The 21,184-nt window shown below is 33.1% G+C and overlaps 1 protein-coding gene across 8 annotated transcripts in view; it reads right to left on the minus strand.

The window, feature by feature from the left end:
• The window catches only part of Rho-6 (serine protease rhomboid 6), a 168,042-nt gene that overhangs the window by 91,649 nt on the left and 55,209 nt on the right, over nt 1–21,184 (minus strand). For 2 of the 8 annotated variants that reach the window (XM_072887765.1, XM_072887764.1), the window contains exon 1: nt 8,149–12,251. The exons of the other annotated variants lie outside the window; for them this stretch is intronic. In XM_072887765.1, coding sequence (XP_072743866.1) covers nt 8,149–8,155 — 7 coding nt within the window. In that variant the 5' untranslated portion in view covers nt 8,156–12,251. Of the gene's footprint in view, nt 1–8,148; nt 12,252–21,184 lie in introns of those variants that run through there. 8 annotated transcript variants of the gene reach the window in all.

Here is a 21,184-nt window from a genome sequence, read left to right on the forward strand (position 1 = left end):
TTTTATTGAAAAATTCAAAAATATTTAATTATTGCATATCGTACACTATATATGTATTCGCGCACGCAATCTCTAAGATATATTGATTTTTTAATAATGATTTTTAATAATTCATTAAATTATGTATGAAATACAGTGTATTAATGTATGTCGTAGTCATACGAGAGTCATAGAGAGTTGTTCTGTCTTTCTCAATTGTGGTAAACATGCAACCGTAAAAGCGCATGGCTTCGTCGAGCGCGTTTGAACTCAGTAAGTCAATGATTTAGTGGCAGCTTCCAATTCCACTAGTCGTCCTCCGTGACACCACCGCACAGCTCGGATTTCGTAAATATCACGTAAATCCGTATTTCATAGCAATACGATGCATCTTACCATCCACAATGCAAATATAGAAATTCCATGCCGCGGTCATATACGCATTCCCGCGATGACAATGCGTCTAACAAAAGACACATTTATCTGATGCATTTATTTAAAGAGGACATTTATGCAAAGAGGACTACTATAGATACATACATATGTACGTATCTTGACACGTATAATACGGGAAAATAAAAATTTTCAATAAATATATTCGGTTAATATATCCAAAAGATTTATACGTAATTGGATGATTGTATGAATGCATTACAGTTTATCAGATTAATACCGATCGTATTTTACAATTTCCGATTCCCAGAGGCTTGAGTACGTAACCGCTTTTAAAAAATAAAAGTTGCATCCTCAGGAGGTTTCGTCAACTCCGCGCTCGACAGATCTAATAAGAAAAGTTGGATACAAGTTGCAGTGTTACATAGCACGAAATATATCGTACATAAACGCATATAATTCTACAGAAAATCATTATCCGGCTTCTGAATTTTCCATCGAAAACGTCACCAAAAAGCGAAAGAGAGAAAAAAAAAAAAAAAAAAAGAGAGAGAGAGAGAGAGAGAGAGAGAGAGAGAGAGAGAGAGAGAGGATCTTTGAGGAGACTCAAATTTTCGGAAAATTTCCAAGCTAGAGTGTCTGAGAGGCAGCGTGGCATCGTCAATTCTCTCGTTACGTCATTAATGTCGGTGACGCAATATGTCGTGAGTTCGTTACCGCGAGTGTGCGATCGCTCGCGACACTGTACCCCCGGTTCTCTCGTACGACCTCGTTACGGCGCTGCACTCCCATTAGAGGAAAATTGATAGTGACTATCTCTCTCTCTGATGCCCTCCCCCGACCCCATCCTCCCATCCACACGGACGGCGCCTCCGCACACGCCGCAATTCTACCGTCACCCTTCCCCCCTCCGTTCCCGCCCCCTCCCCCTTCGCATCTACACGCGCCGTATAAAGGCTCAAGCCGGAGAATTAACGAGACCGCGAGAGCGAGACATTAACGATCGAGACGATCATTGGGGCTGAATTATGTTCCGAATGATCGCGATGCCATTATACCTGGAGAACTATCGAATAAGTGAGAACCATCGAGGACGAGAGGGGAGGGTGGGGGGAGGGGGGAGGGAAACTTCCCTCTCGACACCTGGTTTTAGTAACGGCGAGAGAATCGGAATGCGCATGGTATTACAAGATGATGCTGGAAGAAGATGGAGTAGACTGAAAAGTAGAGAACCGAAGACGCGAACGTGAACGTGAACGTGAACGTGAACGTGAAGCCTATTGTGCGGGCTGGCTTGTCATCGCCTTAACGGACGAGGCACTGAATCAAATGCACCGCGAGCTGTTTTATTTTTATTTGCTCATCTACATTTATTTCTCCTTGTACTCTTTTAGATCTACGTTTTTATCTTTCTTTATACAATAATATTTTAAAAAAAAAAAAAAAAAAAAAAAAAAAAAAACGTACCTATTAAAAATTGCTCGAGAAACGTTCCAAAAGTTAACCAGCTCTCCATCGTATACGAGAACTACGTACATTTATACATGACAAAAATTGACTATGCAAGATGCATTCTAACATCACTTTTGTTAACATATTTTACTTTTCCTTGCATCATCTGAACAGACTCAAAATTTCTAAAGCCCACTTTAGACGATTTATAAATCTCGACAGAATTCTATATAGAATCTTATTTATAATTTCATGTGTGTAGAGTATTTTAATATACATATTCCATTCCAGGTCCCTTTTCAAACGTATAACAAAAATATATTAATATATATCATATTAACATAAAATAATTTAAATAGAAATTTATCACAAATATATCGTTACAAATACTAAAGTATATTCGAGGGATGTTATCTTCACTCACTATATTAACTTTTTATAACATAAAAAAATAATAATCATAACTGTTCATAATTGCCATAAATCAAATGGTCAATTAGTCGTTCTTTTTCATCTTTATATTTCCCCCGAGATCTCTTCTCCTTCTTTTATACAGATTTATGATTAAACTTTGAGAAATTAATGAGACGGCGGTACAGTAATGATCGAGACGATCATTGAAAGATAAATCATGTCATCGTTAAAAAGCATTATTAAAAGACCGCACTGAATAATCAAGTTCTAATAGACATCAGGGTAAAAGGTACTTATGAAGAAAAGAAGATACAGATATTTTATATAAACCGATCGATAAGACAACAGTTATGATATTAATGTTAACTTACCACTATGCCAAACAACAAATAACAACTTGTGGACAGATGATTTAAATAACTTGCTCTCTCGATCTATTATTACATCCATTAACTCCAAGTTAACACAACAAATATTATTGATTTTGACAATCACGATATTATAACACATGCACTGCATATATATATATATATATACTATATTAATAATAAACACGATCGCATTACAATCCGGATTAATATGTATACGATGCGTATACAAATAAAAATATTAGCTCAATAGATTACCGGGGAGAAATGCATTGACGATGAATATTTATTCAGGTGTATTGATTCGAACGGTAGGTACATGAAACGATTTTACAACAAATGTAACACAATCAACTATTTTGATATGAAAATTATAAAAAAAATAAGCAAGCTATATTTGATCGTTAATAAAGATAAATATATGTACATGCTGTGGATTATGAGTATATGGATTATGAGACCGTCTTAGAAAATCTAGAATTTACGACAAAAGTCAAAATTATAAAATAAATTTCGTTATAATATATCGTTATTATTTATAATTTACGTGTCTATCCTGATATATGTATTTTGTATATATTTATGTTACTCTTTTAAATGTCATTAAATGTGTTTTCTGCGGCGCATAAAATTATAAAAGTTTCGTCCCAAATTTTTCCGAGGGACTGTCTAAAATTTAATTCGTTAAAATATGACCTTCACATAATATCTTAAAATAATTTCCATTTATTACAACATTTTTTTCGAGTGATATTTCATCCGTCAAAAAACCGATCCTGATCGCAAAAGCTATCATCAATTTTAGTATAATATGAGAATGTTAAAATTGATACGTGAAAAATATATTAACCTTCACATTCAAATTTTTATTTTTTTATGTTTAATTGATAGAATATTTTTCGGAATTTGAAATTCTAAAATCCTTTTAGGTAAAAAAAGAAATTTTACCAATTATGTACATTAAAATTCCTTTATAGATAGAGTACTAACTTCGAGTACTAGATTAACAGAAGTTAAATTACTACTAGCAAATTAATCGCGCTTATACGAAGTAACAGCAATATGATCCAAAGCAAACCAAAACTAATTAATCCAAAACCACCATTCGCAAAGCTCACTTGGCACGCTCGCGATATAAGTAGAGTGTAATACTGCACTGTAGAATCGCGGTCGCGCGGTAACCTAACGACTCAGGAATACCTATGTTACCTCTCGGCAAAGACCGGTACTCGTAAATACAACGGAAACTCAATATCGCGTTACTATTAGTGTCGACCGCTGAAAACGGATCCTTGAAACTACTTCTGCGATTACAGTCGTCAAGGGAGTCGATAACTCCTACGTGGCGCGCGATAACTATAAGTGGAACAATATCTATTATTCGCGAGTTAATAGTTTGGAAACTGTTCGTATGTTCAAAGATATTTAGCCCGAACCCTTTACGCTCTCTTGATCGTATGCTGAATTATATACCGAACAACGCGCACGTAAACACTTTCTCTCTACTTGCCTACACAATTAATATCATTGGCCCTGGGAATGCGCATGTAACTAATGCATTGATTTAATTACATTATACTGCCAACACTACAGAAATATCGATAACTCCGATAATTAAGTAAAATAAATAAGATAGATATCGCGAAATATATGAGAAAGGGAAACTTAAAAAAAAAATATATATATATTCAGATATTAAAAAAGACTCTTTTCAGTCAAATATAAATTTTGACGAAAAAAATAGACGATCTTTTTCTCAGAAATATTCTCTCTGTATACAGTTTCCCTCTGTATACAATAGACTTCTCCATTATCTTTATCGGCCTGATTTTACATTACGGCATAAAATTACTGCGATATCTTTTCAGCTTTACTTACGAACTGCTTCGGGAAAAGTTCCCCATTCTCCACTTACATAGCACATAATTTTCAGCTTATTTGAGTGGTGCGGCATAAAGCTGACCGTAAAAACGAGGCTCTCCTTGCGAACGAGAGACCGGAAATTAATGTCCTTCCCGCTGTTTCTTACATCACTGAGAATAGGATCGTCTCGTGGATTTAAAAGAGAACGACAGTCGACATGTTTTTACATTGCTATCAAGCTATACTTCACCCTGAATAGATGCTTTCGCAAATTTTTCTTCCTTTAGCAAGTAAGCAGAGTTAATATTATGAATAACAAAAAATGTGATCTTACGTAAAAGATATATTTATAATATTTTCTGTAAGAATATCTATAATTCAAACTTTTAACATACTATTTCAATCTAATTTAATCAATCAAATCTAATTAATTTAATTAATATAGCTCAACTAATTTGTAATAATTATATTTTCCGGCCATACGTCTCGTGTCCAAATGAAATAGTAATATATAGCAGAATTTAAACTAATCAAATTTTCCAGATTTCTATCCAATACGTTATCAAAATGCTAGCCATACTTTCTTATCCTTCTAATCTCATCCTCCCTCAGTTTAATCCTATCTCTCTGCATTCTGGAATCGCGGGATTTATCGTTGCCACTGGTCACGAGCTTTTCGAAAGTTGCTCCACGTCGGTAGAAATTTATGTTTTGGAAACATTCGTCGCGGTTCGAATAATAAATAGTCCGATGATGCCGGTCGGTGACGTGCAGAATGGCGAAGACAAAGGCAAGAGAAGAGAAACGAGGGATGCCGCACGACGATTTACTTAAAAGTTTAGACGATTAATTAATGCAGTGACAGGAGATTTCACCGTTTCCCTCTCTCTCTCTCTCTCTCTCTCTCTCTCTCTCGCTTCTTTGTTTAAAGCTCTGTCTTTGTTACTTGGCACAAACTCGAGTCGGTATAAGCAGCGGTTCGAAGAGAGCGAGAGAAAGAGAGAGAGAGAGAGAGAGAGAGAGAGAGAGAGAGAGAGAGAGAGAGAAAGAGAGAGATGGACTTAAGGTCCCGTTCATTTACTTGCAAATTTTTGTGTCGTGCAACGTCGAATACGAACGAGACACGAAAGTTGCGCGGGACAGCTCGACACGATGCCTTTACTCGCGCGATGTCTGTTGTGCATGCGAGAAATGCGAATTTCATTCCGCAGCCAGATACGATGACTTTTCGATTAGCGCAACTTTACTGGCACGCTCACTTTGGCTCTCTCACATATTCGTCATGACACCGCGCACGCATTTCGATCATTACGTAATGCAAATTTTATTTGTGCTTTATTTATTTATATTTTCTAAAAAAGAAGATATATATATATATATATATATATAGGGTAACTGAGAAAACATATATGGCAAATTCTCTGGCCAATTTGGAGACGTTTTTTCCTCGGTGAAAATGTCGAGGGAGTCATTTTTTGCTAACTTTCAATTTTTATCATCTTTGTAACTGAACCTTAAATTTTATTAAAATAAACTTTATCTGAAATAACTGAAAAATTTAATTGTGTTAAATCTTTTAACTTTTCAAAGTTTAATTTGCTAAAAAAAAATTTTTTAATATATATTATAACGAAAATTATTGATACCTCAACACTTTGTTGAATCATCCCCAAATTGGCCATAGAATGTCATATATGTTTTTTCAGTTACACCTTGTATATTCTAATATAAAATAGAGTAAACATATATTATATTGAAATAATGTATTACAAGTGTGATGATGTATATTGTAAATCTAAAATTAAACAATTGATTAATATTACGAATTACACTCATGTTTATGTCGCAAATTTTTTTCCTACACTTCACATTAATATAACGTAAATTATCTAAATTATCACACATTGATAACTTAAAAAATGCAAATATTGCAAAATTTTTTTTTAAATTACACAAGTTTTTAATGTAATAACTTAAATAATTTATATTCACATCAGTGCAGAGTGTAGAAAAAAATTTGTGACATAAACATCAAGTGTGTAATTTATAATATTAAACAAAAGTCTAATTTTATATTAATAATAAATACATCAAAAACTAGTAAATATCCTTTATATCTATCTATAAATTTTGAGAGCATCTATTTTTAATAAATTAATTTTTCAATACAAAAAATAATTTTTTTTTTGTAAGAATAATAATTTGTTTGTAGTTGTATGTAGTAATTTTTTCACTTTTAATTGAATCGTATTTAATAATTATAGACATGTTAGGCAATTGTAATATACTGTAACTTTTAAATTTAATTAAAAACGAAAAAAACACTGTAAACAACTATAAATTGTAAACTACAAATAATTCTAAAAAATATGACGAGAGCAGATTTAAAGTATCTTGAAAATTGATAAAGTTGCGTTTTTTTGTCAATATGTAAATATATAACTTTTAAACGTACATTTACAAAAAAAAATAGCTAAAAAAAATCGAATATTTACAAACAATTTTGAATTAAAATATATCAACAATTTTTTATCTTGAAATAGTTATTTTTTTCTAAAATTGAGTTATTTTTGTGCAAAATACTATATTTTTATGATCGATGACAAATAAAATGATTGCTTCTAGAAATAATCATTTTCTGTGTTGAAAACTTACTTAAAGTAGAATATTTCACATTCACATAGATCAAATTTCTATTTATTTTCTCACTCGACATTTCAAAGTATCGAGGATTTAAAATTATAATGTGCAAGTAATTTTTTAAACGAAAACGTGCCAATATGTCATAGTGATAGCGCAGAGTGAAAACACAGAGACTCGAGAAATCACAGCAGTAGGGCGAAAAAGCGGGAGAAAGGGCGGCTCGACGTTTCCGCGTAATAAATTATTTTCCTCTGGAAAAATCGGTGGAGCAAAGCGCCATAAATACTGACAAACAACTACGATAAATAGGACGAGCTTGACTATTAACGTCCACAAACTTCGCGAGCGATTCGGCCACGACGTTCCGCGATATTCATCGAAGTATAATTATTTCAGTGCGGTAAAGCCAGCACGCAGCCAGCGATAATAGCAATTGCTTTGTAAATTCCCTAATTCCAACTAACTCGACGCACTGGGAACCATAAACATAACGAGGCCTGTAATCATGCAGAAGTTAAACCAAGCTGATCTTTGATGACCAAAGTCGAGCGGATTGTTCAAAAAACAAATTCGAGCGTAATTAAAGTTTTCGGATAAAATTAATTATAAGCATAAATAAAATGAATAATATTGGCAGTAAATTAATATTTACTATATTACTATTAATAGAATCGGATTGATCCGTGACCATACTTGTGTCAATATTTGATATATAATAATAATTCTATTTTTAATTAGAATTTTTTTATAAAATATAAAAGTAAATTGTATGCATCTTTTACAATATAAAATTTAATGCGTCGGTATAAGTTAATAATTTTTAATTATTATCATTATCATGTAAATAACGTAATGTAAAATATGTATGAAAAATCATAATACACATCTCATTTTGACGGATTTTTGTTACATATTATTACATATTTTTCAGTAATATATTCATAAAGGAACAGGATTTTTATATTATTATACATAATCGTACCTCTATTAACATGTGGATTATAAAATCTAATTATCATTATAATTATAAACTCACCAGTCATTATCTCTGTTTTCTTCTCATTGTCTGATCCTGTCCGAAGCTTTGACTATCAATAATCGATGATCGATCGTACAAGTAACTAAATCAGTCGACTGATAACGAGTATCGATTACTAATATCACTCACGGTAATTTCGCGATATTTAAAATTCGACCTGCCGCAATACTTTTCCCGATACTTCCGATTATTTATTCAGACATTAATCATTAACATAAAAAAAAAAAAAACCACACACTCGCAATACACACGTACACTTATACTTTATCAATGTAATTTCGATCGAATGTCGATTATATATTTTCAACATTTGCATTCGCGTAACCACAACAATCGCCCGATACATTTATTCGACATCCTTCACGACAGTCGATCCATTAAAGCGATTTATTCTTGTATTTTCCAATCATTATATTTTACTCGTTGTATCACGGAACGTTGTGTCGCATTATTCACTACCTATCGCGACATTTGCGTTGGAACACGGTGCATTTTTCGCTCAATACTTTTTCCCGGTGTTCCCAAAATTCGCGTACCTATTACACACATTTGTATTCGACGATCAACATAAATGCGTCGCTAATAGTTTCTATTCGTGTTTACGTAATCGTAATACGCAACGATTGCCGTTCGATGACTAATGGAGAGACATACGTATAAGAGACTGACACGCTAAGGTTTAACGAAGCTAACTGTGATTCATGCACCGGTTAAATATCGATCTTATCATTCGTAAGACTAAACCTCTCAATCACCATGATCGCCCGATACTTTATTCCAACACGCTCGAAACTCGACTACTCATGCGGAGGTCACGACCAACACGCGCTTTGTTTCTTTCCCTCCGCCACCCATCAATTTCGGGATTCCCGTGTTTTTTCCGTTGCTTCGCGATACGCGTGTTTTTCAAATAAATAATAACATATACTATACGTACTGTGTATTCTCGTCGAGTTAATTCAAAATAAAATATTTGTTCTCAACTATTGAAAGTGAAGTATTGTAATAAAGAAAATATCGGATTACGCATATTCTTCTCCTCTAATATAATAGTAATTAATAATTATTTATGAATCGATAAAGCGTATATAGTAAGTCGTATTCTCAAATATTAAATGTTAAATATATATATGACGAATATTAAATATTAAATACATACGTCGAAAATGAAATATTACTAGCTATTTTTTTCACGATGATCCGGAAATCACCGTATTTTTCGCGTCGAAATTGAATATATACGAATATAAATGCATATGTAAAAATAAATAACGCGCTTTGAAAGTGTAATATTAATCTTTAAATCCGTCATATATGGATCATGATTTTGATCCTCTATCGATATTTTAACAATAGAATATCCCAAAGGCCTTAATCAATAAAAAAATATTTAAAATTTATTTTTGGACTTACAAGGGTTAAATCGGATATCGTGTGAATTTGTGGGCGCGTTCATAAACAATTGCGTTTTAGCGATTCGCTCTGTATGTCCGCTATGCATGTGTATGCGATTTTTTTTCATGGAATTTTAAAACAAATAAGATCAATGAAATAGTAAATATTTATATTCGGTGCATGATTAATAAAAAAATTATTCCACAATCTTTTTGTCGTTTTCAATATATAATTAGGCATATGAAGGATTCAACAGTTAAGACATTTGCCGAAGAAAAACCAAGTCCCCGTAATTAATGCACGACGATTAAATTTCGATCATTATCATTCGCGAGATTTACTTGCTCTCGATGTGATCACGATGATCATTCGATATTTTCCTCGGCACTCTGATATCCGTCCAACTCTCCGTCCAGGATATCATCACGACCGTTTGACGACTAGCGAATACGCGCGAGTGTATTAAAGGAGAGCACACGCGATTCATTAAAGCGTCCGTCACATAATTCCGATTGCGATTTACGGGTCGATTAAACAGAGATCGCTATCATTTCCGAAGTACGTAATCTTCGCGTAATAACGACGATTGCGTCCGATACTTCTGCGTCCGACACTACTGAAATTCAACTGCTCGCAACGCAGTTGCCATTTGACAACTAACGGAAACGCGACGTCAAAGGTTCACACGCCAATCGGCAAGGCTTTTGTAGCAAAATGTCGACGATCACGTGCACGCAATTGCTTTCACGTTTGCATCATTCGATCGTATATTAATTCTATTAATTTAAAATTCCAACAACTATGACGTAACCGAAATAAGTACGTATGTGTGTGTGTGTGTGTGTGTGTGTGTATTTAATATTCCATTTCCAACAATAGAATTTTCCTATTCTTCCAGCTCTCATGTATCTTTGTGAATGTATTATACGATTAGAAAAAAATGCGAAAAAAATGTAGAGAAAATGATACGTCATTCGCCAGGTATGCAAATCTCTCAAGCACTTATCAAATTTCTTATATTAATTATTTCTTCAATATTCGGGAACATAATATGGCAATTGAATGCGATTAAGTAAATTAGGTAGGTATAGTATCCTCCATCGATTGAAAAATAATAACATTAATAAACTACAAATTTTTTAGACAAACGAATTATATCGAGAGCGCACGTTTGATCTAATATAGCAGACGCATAATGTTATTAACGCGCATCTTTCCTCCTTTTCCTTTCCATTAATTTCATAATCAATAAAAAAATATGATTAAGAATCGTCTGTGGTGAATTTTTATATTTCTTTTCAAGTACACATTTCTGGTACGTGTATTTTTCAAATAAGGAAAGTATCTTTATATTGCGTACGTATCTTGAGCTAATTCCAGGAGCAGACGTACGAACAAGTTCCAGGATAACGTTTCTAGATTCTTGTTACAGCTGCGAAAAGCGAATAAACACGCGAGCGATGTTAGATAAAATATCGGATATATTTTTCCGCTAATACGCTATTATGTTTTGCATAATAAGGATAAAACAAATATTAAATATTAAATATATTAAAAATAAAATATTTTGCTAGTGATTTTTTTGAGACAATCCGGAAATTATCAGTGCGTTTTTTTCATCGAAAAGAAATATATAAAAGCAATATATACAAAAGTAAGCTTTGAAATTGTAATATAAAATCGCATAAATTATTTAAATTCGTACACACGATGGTAACTGAGTGCATTTCCGCAATACGTGTATGTGAGTAAACCTTCTTCGTGGAATTTTGAAGCAAACAGAAGCATTGTTCTCAATGGAATAGCAAATATACATACGGCAGATGGGTGATAGTTATGGGTAAATTATTTTTTCTCTCATTCTAAGCAAACGTAAGGCACTTGAGACAATCTCAAGCATGAGATTTGAAGGATTCAAGATTATATCTCATTCTATAAACGATGAATAAACCGCTGAATAAAATTGTGTACTTCAACATTAACAATAAGCATTGATTATTAATGGCATTTTTTAATGTAATGTGCCATTTTTTTAAACTAAGATCTTAATTTTAAACTCAAACTAAGATTTAAACTACAATTCTCTTAGTGATTGCCCTCTCGATAAATATATTTCGTAAATAATGTTCTTCTCGACCGATTAATTTTCTTTTATTTGAGATTGTCAGAAGATATGTCATGTGTATGCGCGATCGATGTAAAAGAATATTTGGGAAAGAACTCGAGCGTTGAAATGTATATATTGAAAGCTCTTACAGTCACCGCTCGCGCGTTCTCCAACTTGGAGAATATTGAATTGTTCTAACGTATTTTCTTTGAAATGTGAAAATTCACTCCATAGGAAAATTCGTACATCGATGTAGATCGTAGAAAGACAAGAGTTCCCAATTCTTTTGCTTTGCGAAAACTTTCTCTGCTTTTTCTCGTTTTTGAGATGGAATCCAGATATTTTACATGAAGATAGAATAATAATTCTGTGCTTTTACGTTGAACAAAGTAAAAATCTACTCTGTACCTGAAGAACTGTGAAAAAATATATTAACTCATATTTTTATAAAATTATTAATTCTTCATTCTCTTATTTTTTATTATATAATAGTTTAAAAATTATAAAAACAATAAAACAAACAAACGAAAAAAAAAAGAAAGAAGTAGAGAAATTATAATGTTTATAATAATATAGAATGAAGGAGATATATTTAAATAAATGCTTTATACATATATTGTATAATATTAGACAAAAGATAATAAATATAAGACATAGAAATTAAAGCATCCCATAATGTTAATGTTTTCGAAAAACTCATACTTTAATGTAAGCCAGGTTTGTCATCGAATCGAAAAATTTTAATTCTTTCCACAAATCATTCGCAGGGTACTGAGCCCAATGTTCTCACTTCGCGTATAAAAATATGTTGTGTACGAAGGATATGAAAATCCGAATTGCCATCGAAAGTACTTTGTCGGAAGACAAAAGCTCCCCCACGAAGTTCTGACAACGGGATCGCGCTTCTTCTCGCGGCGCAAGGAAAACTTTCCGTATCTCCAACTTCATAAACGTGAAAGTTATACCGAACCGAGACTCTTTCATGGGCAAATCGCTTTTACGCAGTTTGCGAGGAATCGTGCCAAAGATTATAAACATACGAATCGGATATTGAAATCGATATACACACCTTATGCGGGTGCTTTGATGTCGACGAGAAATAGTCGTCTACAATTTTTATATTGATTCGCGATTATTGTAAAATATACATTTCCCCATACTTTTATGGGATTCACAAATTTTAGTCGTTTTACTCGCTAAATTATAAATTTATAGCGTATCGAGAGATTTGGCAGAATTTTGAATTGTTTATTGATGAATCAAATACCTTTTGTTAATTTCAAATCAAGGGTAAACGGTACGTAAAATATTCCCTTTAAACGTTACGTAAAATATTCTCTTTTCGCGTATCAAATATTTTTTATTATTAAAAATAAAAATTTTTTAAAAATATTTTAAAATTAAATATATTAAAATTAAAATGTTTGAAGTTTTCAATTAATTATTCTGCTTAATATGATTTGAACATAAAAGATATTTCACGATAGATTATAGACTCTGTTAATATAGAGTCACCGCAACTGCTGGCTGCCATGGTATCAAAGCCCTGCTTGTTGTTTTCGTCTCATCACCGGAAATCCTATTTAAGACCGGTGCGAAGTACTAAGTTATTACAGTTTAAGTCGATTGGCTGCGGAAGATGACGTTCGGAAAGCCAAAAAGGAGCAGTCCTAGAACGTTTCTCCGTAGAGCGCGCTAGAAAGGCTTTTTCCGTACTTCGAACTTCGCAAACATATCCAGCGCATCCGGCTTGTACAAAAACGGAAGCACTAAAGTACCTGCAACTGCACGATGTTACCAACTTTGTTGCATTCAGAAACTCCTTATCCTTATATCAGTTTTTGTTCGTTACTAAAAGGTGAATAATTATCGAATTCTACGCGCACGAGCGCAGTTTCCAGTATCTATCTATTAACACTAATGATGGTGTGTCTCAATCGCCTTCTAATCACATAACTCGCGCATCATTTCATAATATTAGCTATTCAAATTCTTTATGTTATCCCATTAAATTCAATATTAAATATCATTGTGTTTTTTAATATTATTTTTAATTTAGAAAATGTCATTGTTATATAATTAAAATATCCTACGCAATTAAATTTATAGTGGTATTATTATTATTAATATAAGAATATAATATTATACTTTTTGCTGGTATTTTAATCAGAGAGAACGAACACGTTATCTACGTGAAACATTAGACAAGAAGAATTTACGTAAGATAATTCCCGTAAAAACTCCGTCTCGACGGTGATAATTTTAGTTATATGATAACGGAAAGTTACTCGTGAAAAAAACTCAACGGGTCAACTACCGTCCGCGAAAGGAGAGGAGAAGAGTACCGAAATAAAGGAGCAGTGCTGAAGGAGCAATTGCGTTTCCTCGCGTTTCTTCGCACCCTCGCGCGCTGCGGGAGAATGTTTATTGCTATGATACAGCCGCACGGTAGCTAAGTTGGGTTAGATCGTCCCCTTTGCCACAGTCGAGGGGTATCTTCTCGAGGTGGTATTTTCTCGCTGCTCGAGAGAATCTGCCGCGTCGCAGGAAGTACCGAGTGGCGGTGGGTATAGTTGGAAAGTTCCATCCGGAAGTAACGTTCTATTGGCCCATCTGAGCTCGTCGAAATTCTAAATGGGGCTTTCCATTTATTCAAACAGAATTTACGATGAACCTTTCGAATCCGCATCGGAGGTAGACCAACGTCGCACAAGACAATCTGTTACCATCCGTGTTCTGGATGGATGTTATAGATATATTCATATTTATTTATAGAGAATATATATTTATATATATATATATATATATATAAATCTTTTTGTTTATGGAGAAAAAAAATTGTTGGCAAAAGATTTTGTATTCTGTGAAATAAACATGATATTTCTATAGTTTATATTCGCGTCTTTTACAGCTATAAAATACACTGACAGAATAATATTTGATTGAAAGTAAAGCCATGGAAAATTCTATATTCGCGATAAATTAATTAGTTTACGCTTTTCTTGTTCACAACAATCTTCTTTTGTTTTATAGAGAAAATCTAATATTGGTTATATATAATACATATGTATATTGTATATAACTTTTCACTGGCATAAAGAAAAATTCACTAAGATCCCCGTCACATTTATATTCGGCGAAAATTCGACGAAAACTTTCAAAGGCATATACGAGGAGGGATTTCGTATCAAAAAATATGGCCTGTTGCTGGTGAAACACATTTAAGGTACCCCCCCCCCCTCCCCATCCCCCCGAACTCTTTATACCGCAGTTTGAAGTCCTTGTATCGCCGCGATCGTCCGTGTTATTTATGAGATAAGCAAATCTTTATTTATAGCATAAACTTTTTTTTTTTTTTTTCTATTGTCCGGTACATTTTTCATACTTTCGATATTTACGCGCCTGTCCTCTGGGGAAATCCTCTATAGTCTGGAAAAATCTATGTAGGCGGGCAACGGGGCTGTAGTTCGATACGGAAGATGACATTTCTGCACGTCTGTCTGTGTTGCGGTTGCAAGTTTGAAGTCACGCTTTACATTTATTCCGATTCCGCCCGGTTCTTTTGGCATCGCCGATATCAAAAAGCGGCGGTGAAGCTTGTCGTAGATAGGCGGCCGAAGCTTACCGGCAAACTTTATATTATGTCTCGCGAACAAAGTTTGCTCACGGCAAACTACATCGCGTTCTTATTTATGAATAAATCTTTATTTATGCGTTGCATCACGCGGCGGTATAATGCTGCCATAGTCCTCGCATTTATCGTTGTCTTGTATTTACGTCACGTCTCAAATTAAAACAAATCGCTTGACGAAGCGAATAAAGTATGTCATTGCATTCAGAAGTTATTTGTAATAATATCCTGTACGAACGTAATAAAATTCTAATAGAATTCACAGCTGTGAAACACGTAGAAAAATTAAAATATTAAATAATTCAAATCTATAATACGTGAAACCGTAATAAAATATAATATAATAACGTAATATAATTTATCAAATTTATATATCTTCAAAAATTATTTGACATAAAAATATATATAATAAATTTTATTATTTTTTACGTAAAACTGCACATACATCTGTGCATAAAGATTTATTCTTTATTTTACCAAGTAAATTATGTACATTTTATAACTAAAATACATTAAATCATATTTTATAAATATCTAAAATAATTCAAAATATATGTACCTTCGAAAATATCATAGCTTACAGCCGTGAAGGAAGAAAATTAAATCGCATAACTTTTTACGAAGAAATGACTACGGGAGATGCAAAAATAGTTCACGAGTTTGCATAAATTTATCATTAAAGAAATAAAACATTTTATTTCCATGCTATTCTAGAGGCCTATACAAGGACAAGCGGAGTCTCGAAAATTATGCCACCCTCGTCGTCATTCAACATGATCTCATTTTCTTAGCGAATAGAAAATGCGCGAGGGTTTCTACGAGAAGGAGAGTGACTCGTTTCATCGGATTGGCCTTGCCGGTAAATGAGACAGACCGAGTTCTTCAAAAAGTAAGATCTGTGAAGCGAAAGAAGAAGTAGCAAAAAAAAGGTAAGAAAGAGGAATAAGAGGAAGGCGAAAATAATGTTCGCGGTGGTAATCTCCTTCCCTACATATGATATGGGAAAAAAGAAAGTGCGAAAAGAGGGCGAAAAGTGAAAGTAACGTGTTCGTAACGTTTCACGGATCCCTTCATTGTGAGGAGTTAGATTTCTAACTTATCACAAAAAATATAAAAAAAAGTCTCCCCAGAGCTTTCTTCAAAGTTTTGATTATTTATTCAAATCCTCGTAATACGACACCTCGATATCAAATTATTTTTAAGCTACCTATATTTTCTCTTTTAGATTTTGCAAGATTTTTCCATATCTGTTCATATCACATTATATTTTTATATGAGAATGTGATTTATTATTAAATATTAACATAATTAATGGCTAATCTTTTTATATTCTTCGTTTTGTTATTATTATTATTTTATAGATAATGCAAAGTTTACTTAATATAGCTTGCAGCATGTGTTCAAAAGCTGACTCAAATAAAAAAAAAACCAGAGTCTTACATTATATTATAAATTCGTAAATACAATATTCTATCGCGTAAAATTTATCCGATTTCACAATCCAATAAAGAAAACGTATGAAAAATAACGTTTCTTTTAACTTTAGATAATTTTTCGTTCCAATTCACTTTATATACACATGTCAGTACAAATACTAAATATCGATAATGCAACAGCAAACAATAAACATTAAACAATAATGTAAACAGTAAATAATAATGTGTGTACTCAAAGAATTCAACAGCAATAAAAAAGAACAAAATAAATAAAGAGATAAAGGAAAACAGAAATACTAGCAAATGTATAATACAAATTTAAGCAATGATTAAATTATAACTTTTTGATAACGCGAGATAAAAAAAGATAATAAAGAACGTGTGCAGATGGCATTGCAAATAACTGAAAAGTTGCTTTCATACAAAACTGTAGAAATGGTGAATGATATTAAAAGTGGTACGACGCAATAAAAGAATGCACAAGACAATAGACCGGATGTGAATCGTGTTTTTTTCTTATCAATACATCAGGTACGCGCGGGGTGCCAGCGACGGCGGAGCAGAATTGCTGGAACTTTTTTAGACTTTTCTTCCTGTGCACACAATGAGCAGAGGGTAGCAGATAGGGGAATAGGCGGTTCGCGTGAATACTAAATTTTAAAAGTAAGCCAAGACGCGAGAAATTTATGGTGTGCGCGAGTGTAAGTTTACAATTACACGGAAGAATGAGGAGAGTACGAGAGAGAGAGAGAGAGAGAGAGAGAGAGAGAGAGGGAGAGAGAGAGAGAGAGAGAGAGAGAGAGAGAGAGAGAGAGAGAGAGAGAGAGAGAGAGAGAGAGAGAGAGAGAGAGAGAGAGAAAGGAGGAGGGCATGGGAAGTAGAAAGAATAAGAGGATGGCTAAAGCTACAACCCGCCGCGTCTTAATCCCCTTTTTATCTCTGCACCTTTTACCCAGAGTATCTATGGCTTTTAGAGAGGGCAACGCGGAATCTCGAAGATTCTTCAGCCCCCTTGAGTTAACGTGCGATCGTAGATACAAGAATCGAGAGTTAGATTAAGAAATGCGACTTTCTTCGAACATGATATGTTGATGAAATAACTTACATTTAATTACATTGAAAAATTTCGCTATATATTAATTATAAATCATATTAATTTTCTTTATTGTAAAAGATAAAATGTGAGAATTTGGATTGGATAAAAGCATGGTCAGATAAAAGAATTAAGCTATATAAGCGACGTAGAGACAATAATTAACAATAATTAAATAATAATAAAAAAATCTAGAAAAATTAAAAAATCTAAAAAAAAAGCATAATGTTATTTCATTGCAAACTAATATTTCTAAAAATATTAAACATTTACTTCAAATCTGTAATAAAATTTAGAGATAAAATTAAGTTAATGAAATATAAAGTCTTTGAACTTTTAATAAAGATCACTAAATAAAAAAATAATTGCTTCGCGATATCAGGAATCAAGTGGTAAAGATACCGTGTATTTATAATACTTACAATATCATTTTACCCAACGTAGATTATTTTATTTGCAGCACATTATAAATGTCAAGTTTAGATTATACATACTGTCATTTGCGCAACATCTGCGCAGACAAGCGTGTCGAATTGCAAATCCACTCAACGCACACGCATACTTCTAATTAGCGTTCTATTCTATAGTGCACTTTAGACAACAAAATTACTATTCAAATTACCGTTCCGCTAGATTGTATTATAAAATTACCATTTGGATTAACTCGGTTCAAACCGACAGACTTATGATCGCTTGAAACTCATAATAGCTAAATAGCGATACATCTATCATCAGCTTAAAATAGATGAAAAATCGAAATAGAATCGTATCTTTAAATCCTAAAAGTAATCTTTATAAAAATATTTAACACAATTTTATATAAATTATGTGACACATTTCGGTGCTATGAGTTATCGTAAGTAATAGTACCAATGCGTGAATAATAACGTTTGAATGAGTCCTTTGTAAAAAGAGGAAGGGAGGCGACAATAATCACAAAATAGGGATAAATAAACCAACTTGAAAAATAAATTCTTATTATAGGCAAGTTGCAAAAATCTTGAAGATATTCTCGCGTGCTCATCAACAAAGAAGTTAGTATATGCACCGACTAACGGGAAAACTTTTTCCGAGATATTTAAAACGCATTTTGGCGAGCGAGGGCGGGAAAACGGCTGATAAAAGCTGGAATTAATGCGAAATGGAAAACTTGAAGGCACTTTAATTATGTTTCTCGAGCTTAAGCCAACCCTTCGTGGTTACGTGTCGCGAAATCCCCCTTGTCTTAAGAGGATTCTTATAGAAACCTCTGCAGTATACTGATGACTAATTGTTGGGCAAGTCAGGATCACGATTCGTCGTGATAAGGATCCATAATTCTATAAACATTTGTCTTTTTATTACAAGTTTTTTTTTATGTAAAACTGATTAGCATCACTAATGACAAATAATGAAATTCAATTCAAGAAAAACAACCTGCAAATCGCTCGACAATAATCTTTACTAATTCCATATAATATTTGGAGATATCGGGTAGGGGGGGGGGGGAGAAGAGAGTAATTAAAAAATAAATTAATAGTTTCTACTAACAACAAATACAGAATAGGCAATATTATATTACAAATACAGACAAATACAATATTATATAGAATTTTTAAATAATTTTCATATAAAAAAACTTATATTATTATATATAAATTGATAGATTTCAAAAAATTGTTCGATATAGTCGATCTTTCGCGATAATTCAACAATCATTCGTTAACTGATTTGCCTGAAATTTTATTGCCGTTCTGTTTGTACGTTAAATATCTGGATGTGCTATTTTCCACTTGCAAAGTCTGGATACACAAATTTTTATCTCAATCGTGAAAAAAAACGTCCGTGATTATCGTAATCCATTTTCATTCGCTTGAAACGCTCTCATGGCGAATTCGCGCAGAATAATATTATCAGCCAGCTAAAAGCTTGAAATCAAGCCTCTGAATCAGAGTGGCCGAAACGAATTTTTCCCGATCTAACCAACTGGCGTATTGGTTTATTAAAGCGCCGTAGGACATTTTCACGTACTGATTACACATCAATGGGGTTATTCACGACCTCCGTTTCCTCTTTTTCCCGCGAAACGTGTACGGGTTACCATCGGCGGAAAATTGGCTCGACGCCAGATCGGGCTTAAAGCTTTTCTACCGCCTCCCAGCAAATAATACGCTAGAAACCCACGTCGAATCGTCGACCCGGATATACTCTCAAATTCGTTACACAATCCGTTAGAGAATATTTGCGGTTATATTTCTTTCGAATTACGGATATGCATTTCCGATCGATATAAATATATGAGAACAACGGCGATAGCCGGACAAAAACAATAATTGAATTTCTATATAAAGCAATGTTAGCTTTCTCGCATAATATAATTAATTCAACTAATCGTACAAGTACCTACTAAGTTCTTTTAAAAATTTATCAAGATCATATTAGTTATCAATTAATAATTAATCATACAAGTACTAATGTGTACTTCTCTCTAATTTAATATTATATAATTTAATATGTTTATGTGTATATGTATTAAGTAACACATTAATTATAATTTGTAATATATCGTTAAATTGGTACATCATCCTGTAAACTTTATAGGAATATACATATTATAATAAAACTTAAGTTCTCTCTTCTCAAAATTGATCAAGATCATATTAGTTATTAATTTCAAAAAATTAACGCAGCACTTTCCATTATTTATAGTTACACCATACAATATTCTCATATATTAAAATAATATTTCTCATAAATAAATATATCTACAATTTCGCATCACATTGCATTGCGATGCAAAATTGTAGATATACCATATTTAGTTATGAGAAATTGTCTACATTTAAGAACAAAGAAGCCGTATCGTTCCTATGAAATTTAGTTGAAATACGCTTTAAATATTTGTTCGTCAGTGGAATATGACACTTCTCTTTCTTTCTGGTTTAATGTATTTATAAAAAAATCGCTAGCCAAATCTATACAAATTTTAACATCGATTTTATGACAAACCGCAGTGATGGATCGATTTGACTATCTAGCTAGTTTTTCGATCGTCGGACAAATGACAAATCCGACATATCCGACGCGATATCAAGGTTGGGCGCGATAAAAGTAATTGTTTTTCTGGACAAATTGCGCTTTTACGCTAGACGTTCTTTTCGCATCCTCTTGTCGACACGACTAGAGCAAGAACGAGAAGCGAAAAAAGAGCGAGTACACGGGAGAGAAGCAGGCGGAAAAGGTGTTAAGAACTACAACCGGAACCGTTACGCTTCTTCCCTTTGACCTTCGAAGCAACACAAAAAGAGAAATGCGCGCACCGGCTTTTCTTCCTCTTAAATTCCGTCGACGACTAAAAGAAGATGGTCCTTTTGTCTGACTAATCTAAGCAA

The sequence above is a fragment of the Anoplolepis gracilipes genome, chromosome 3, assembly GCF_047496725.1.
Source record: "Anoplolepis gracilipes chromosome 3, ASM4749672v1, whole genome shotgun sequence".
NCBI classification, from domain to species: domain Eukaryota; kingdom Metazoa; phylum Arthropoda; class Insecta; order Hymenoptera; family Formicidae; genus Anoplolepis; species Anoplolepis gracilipes.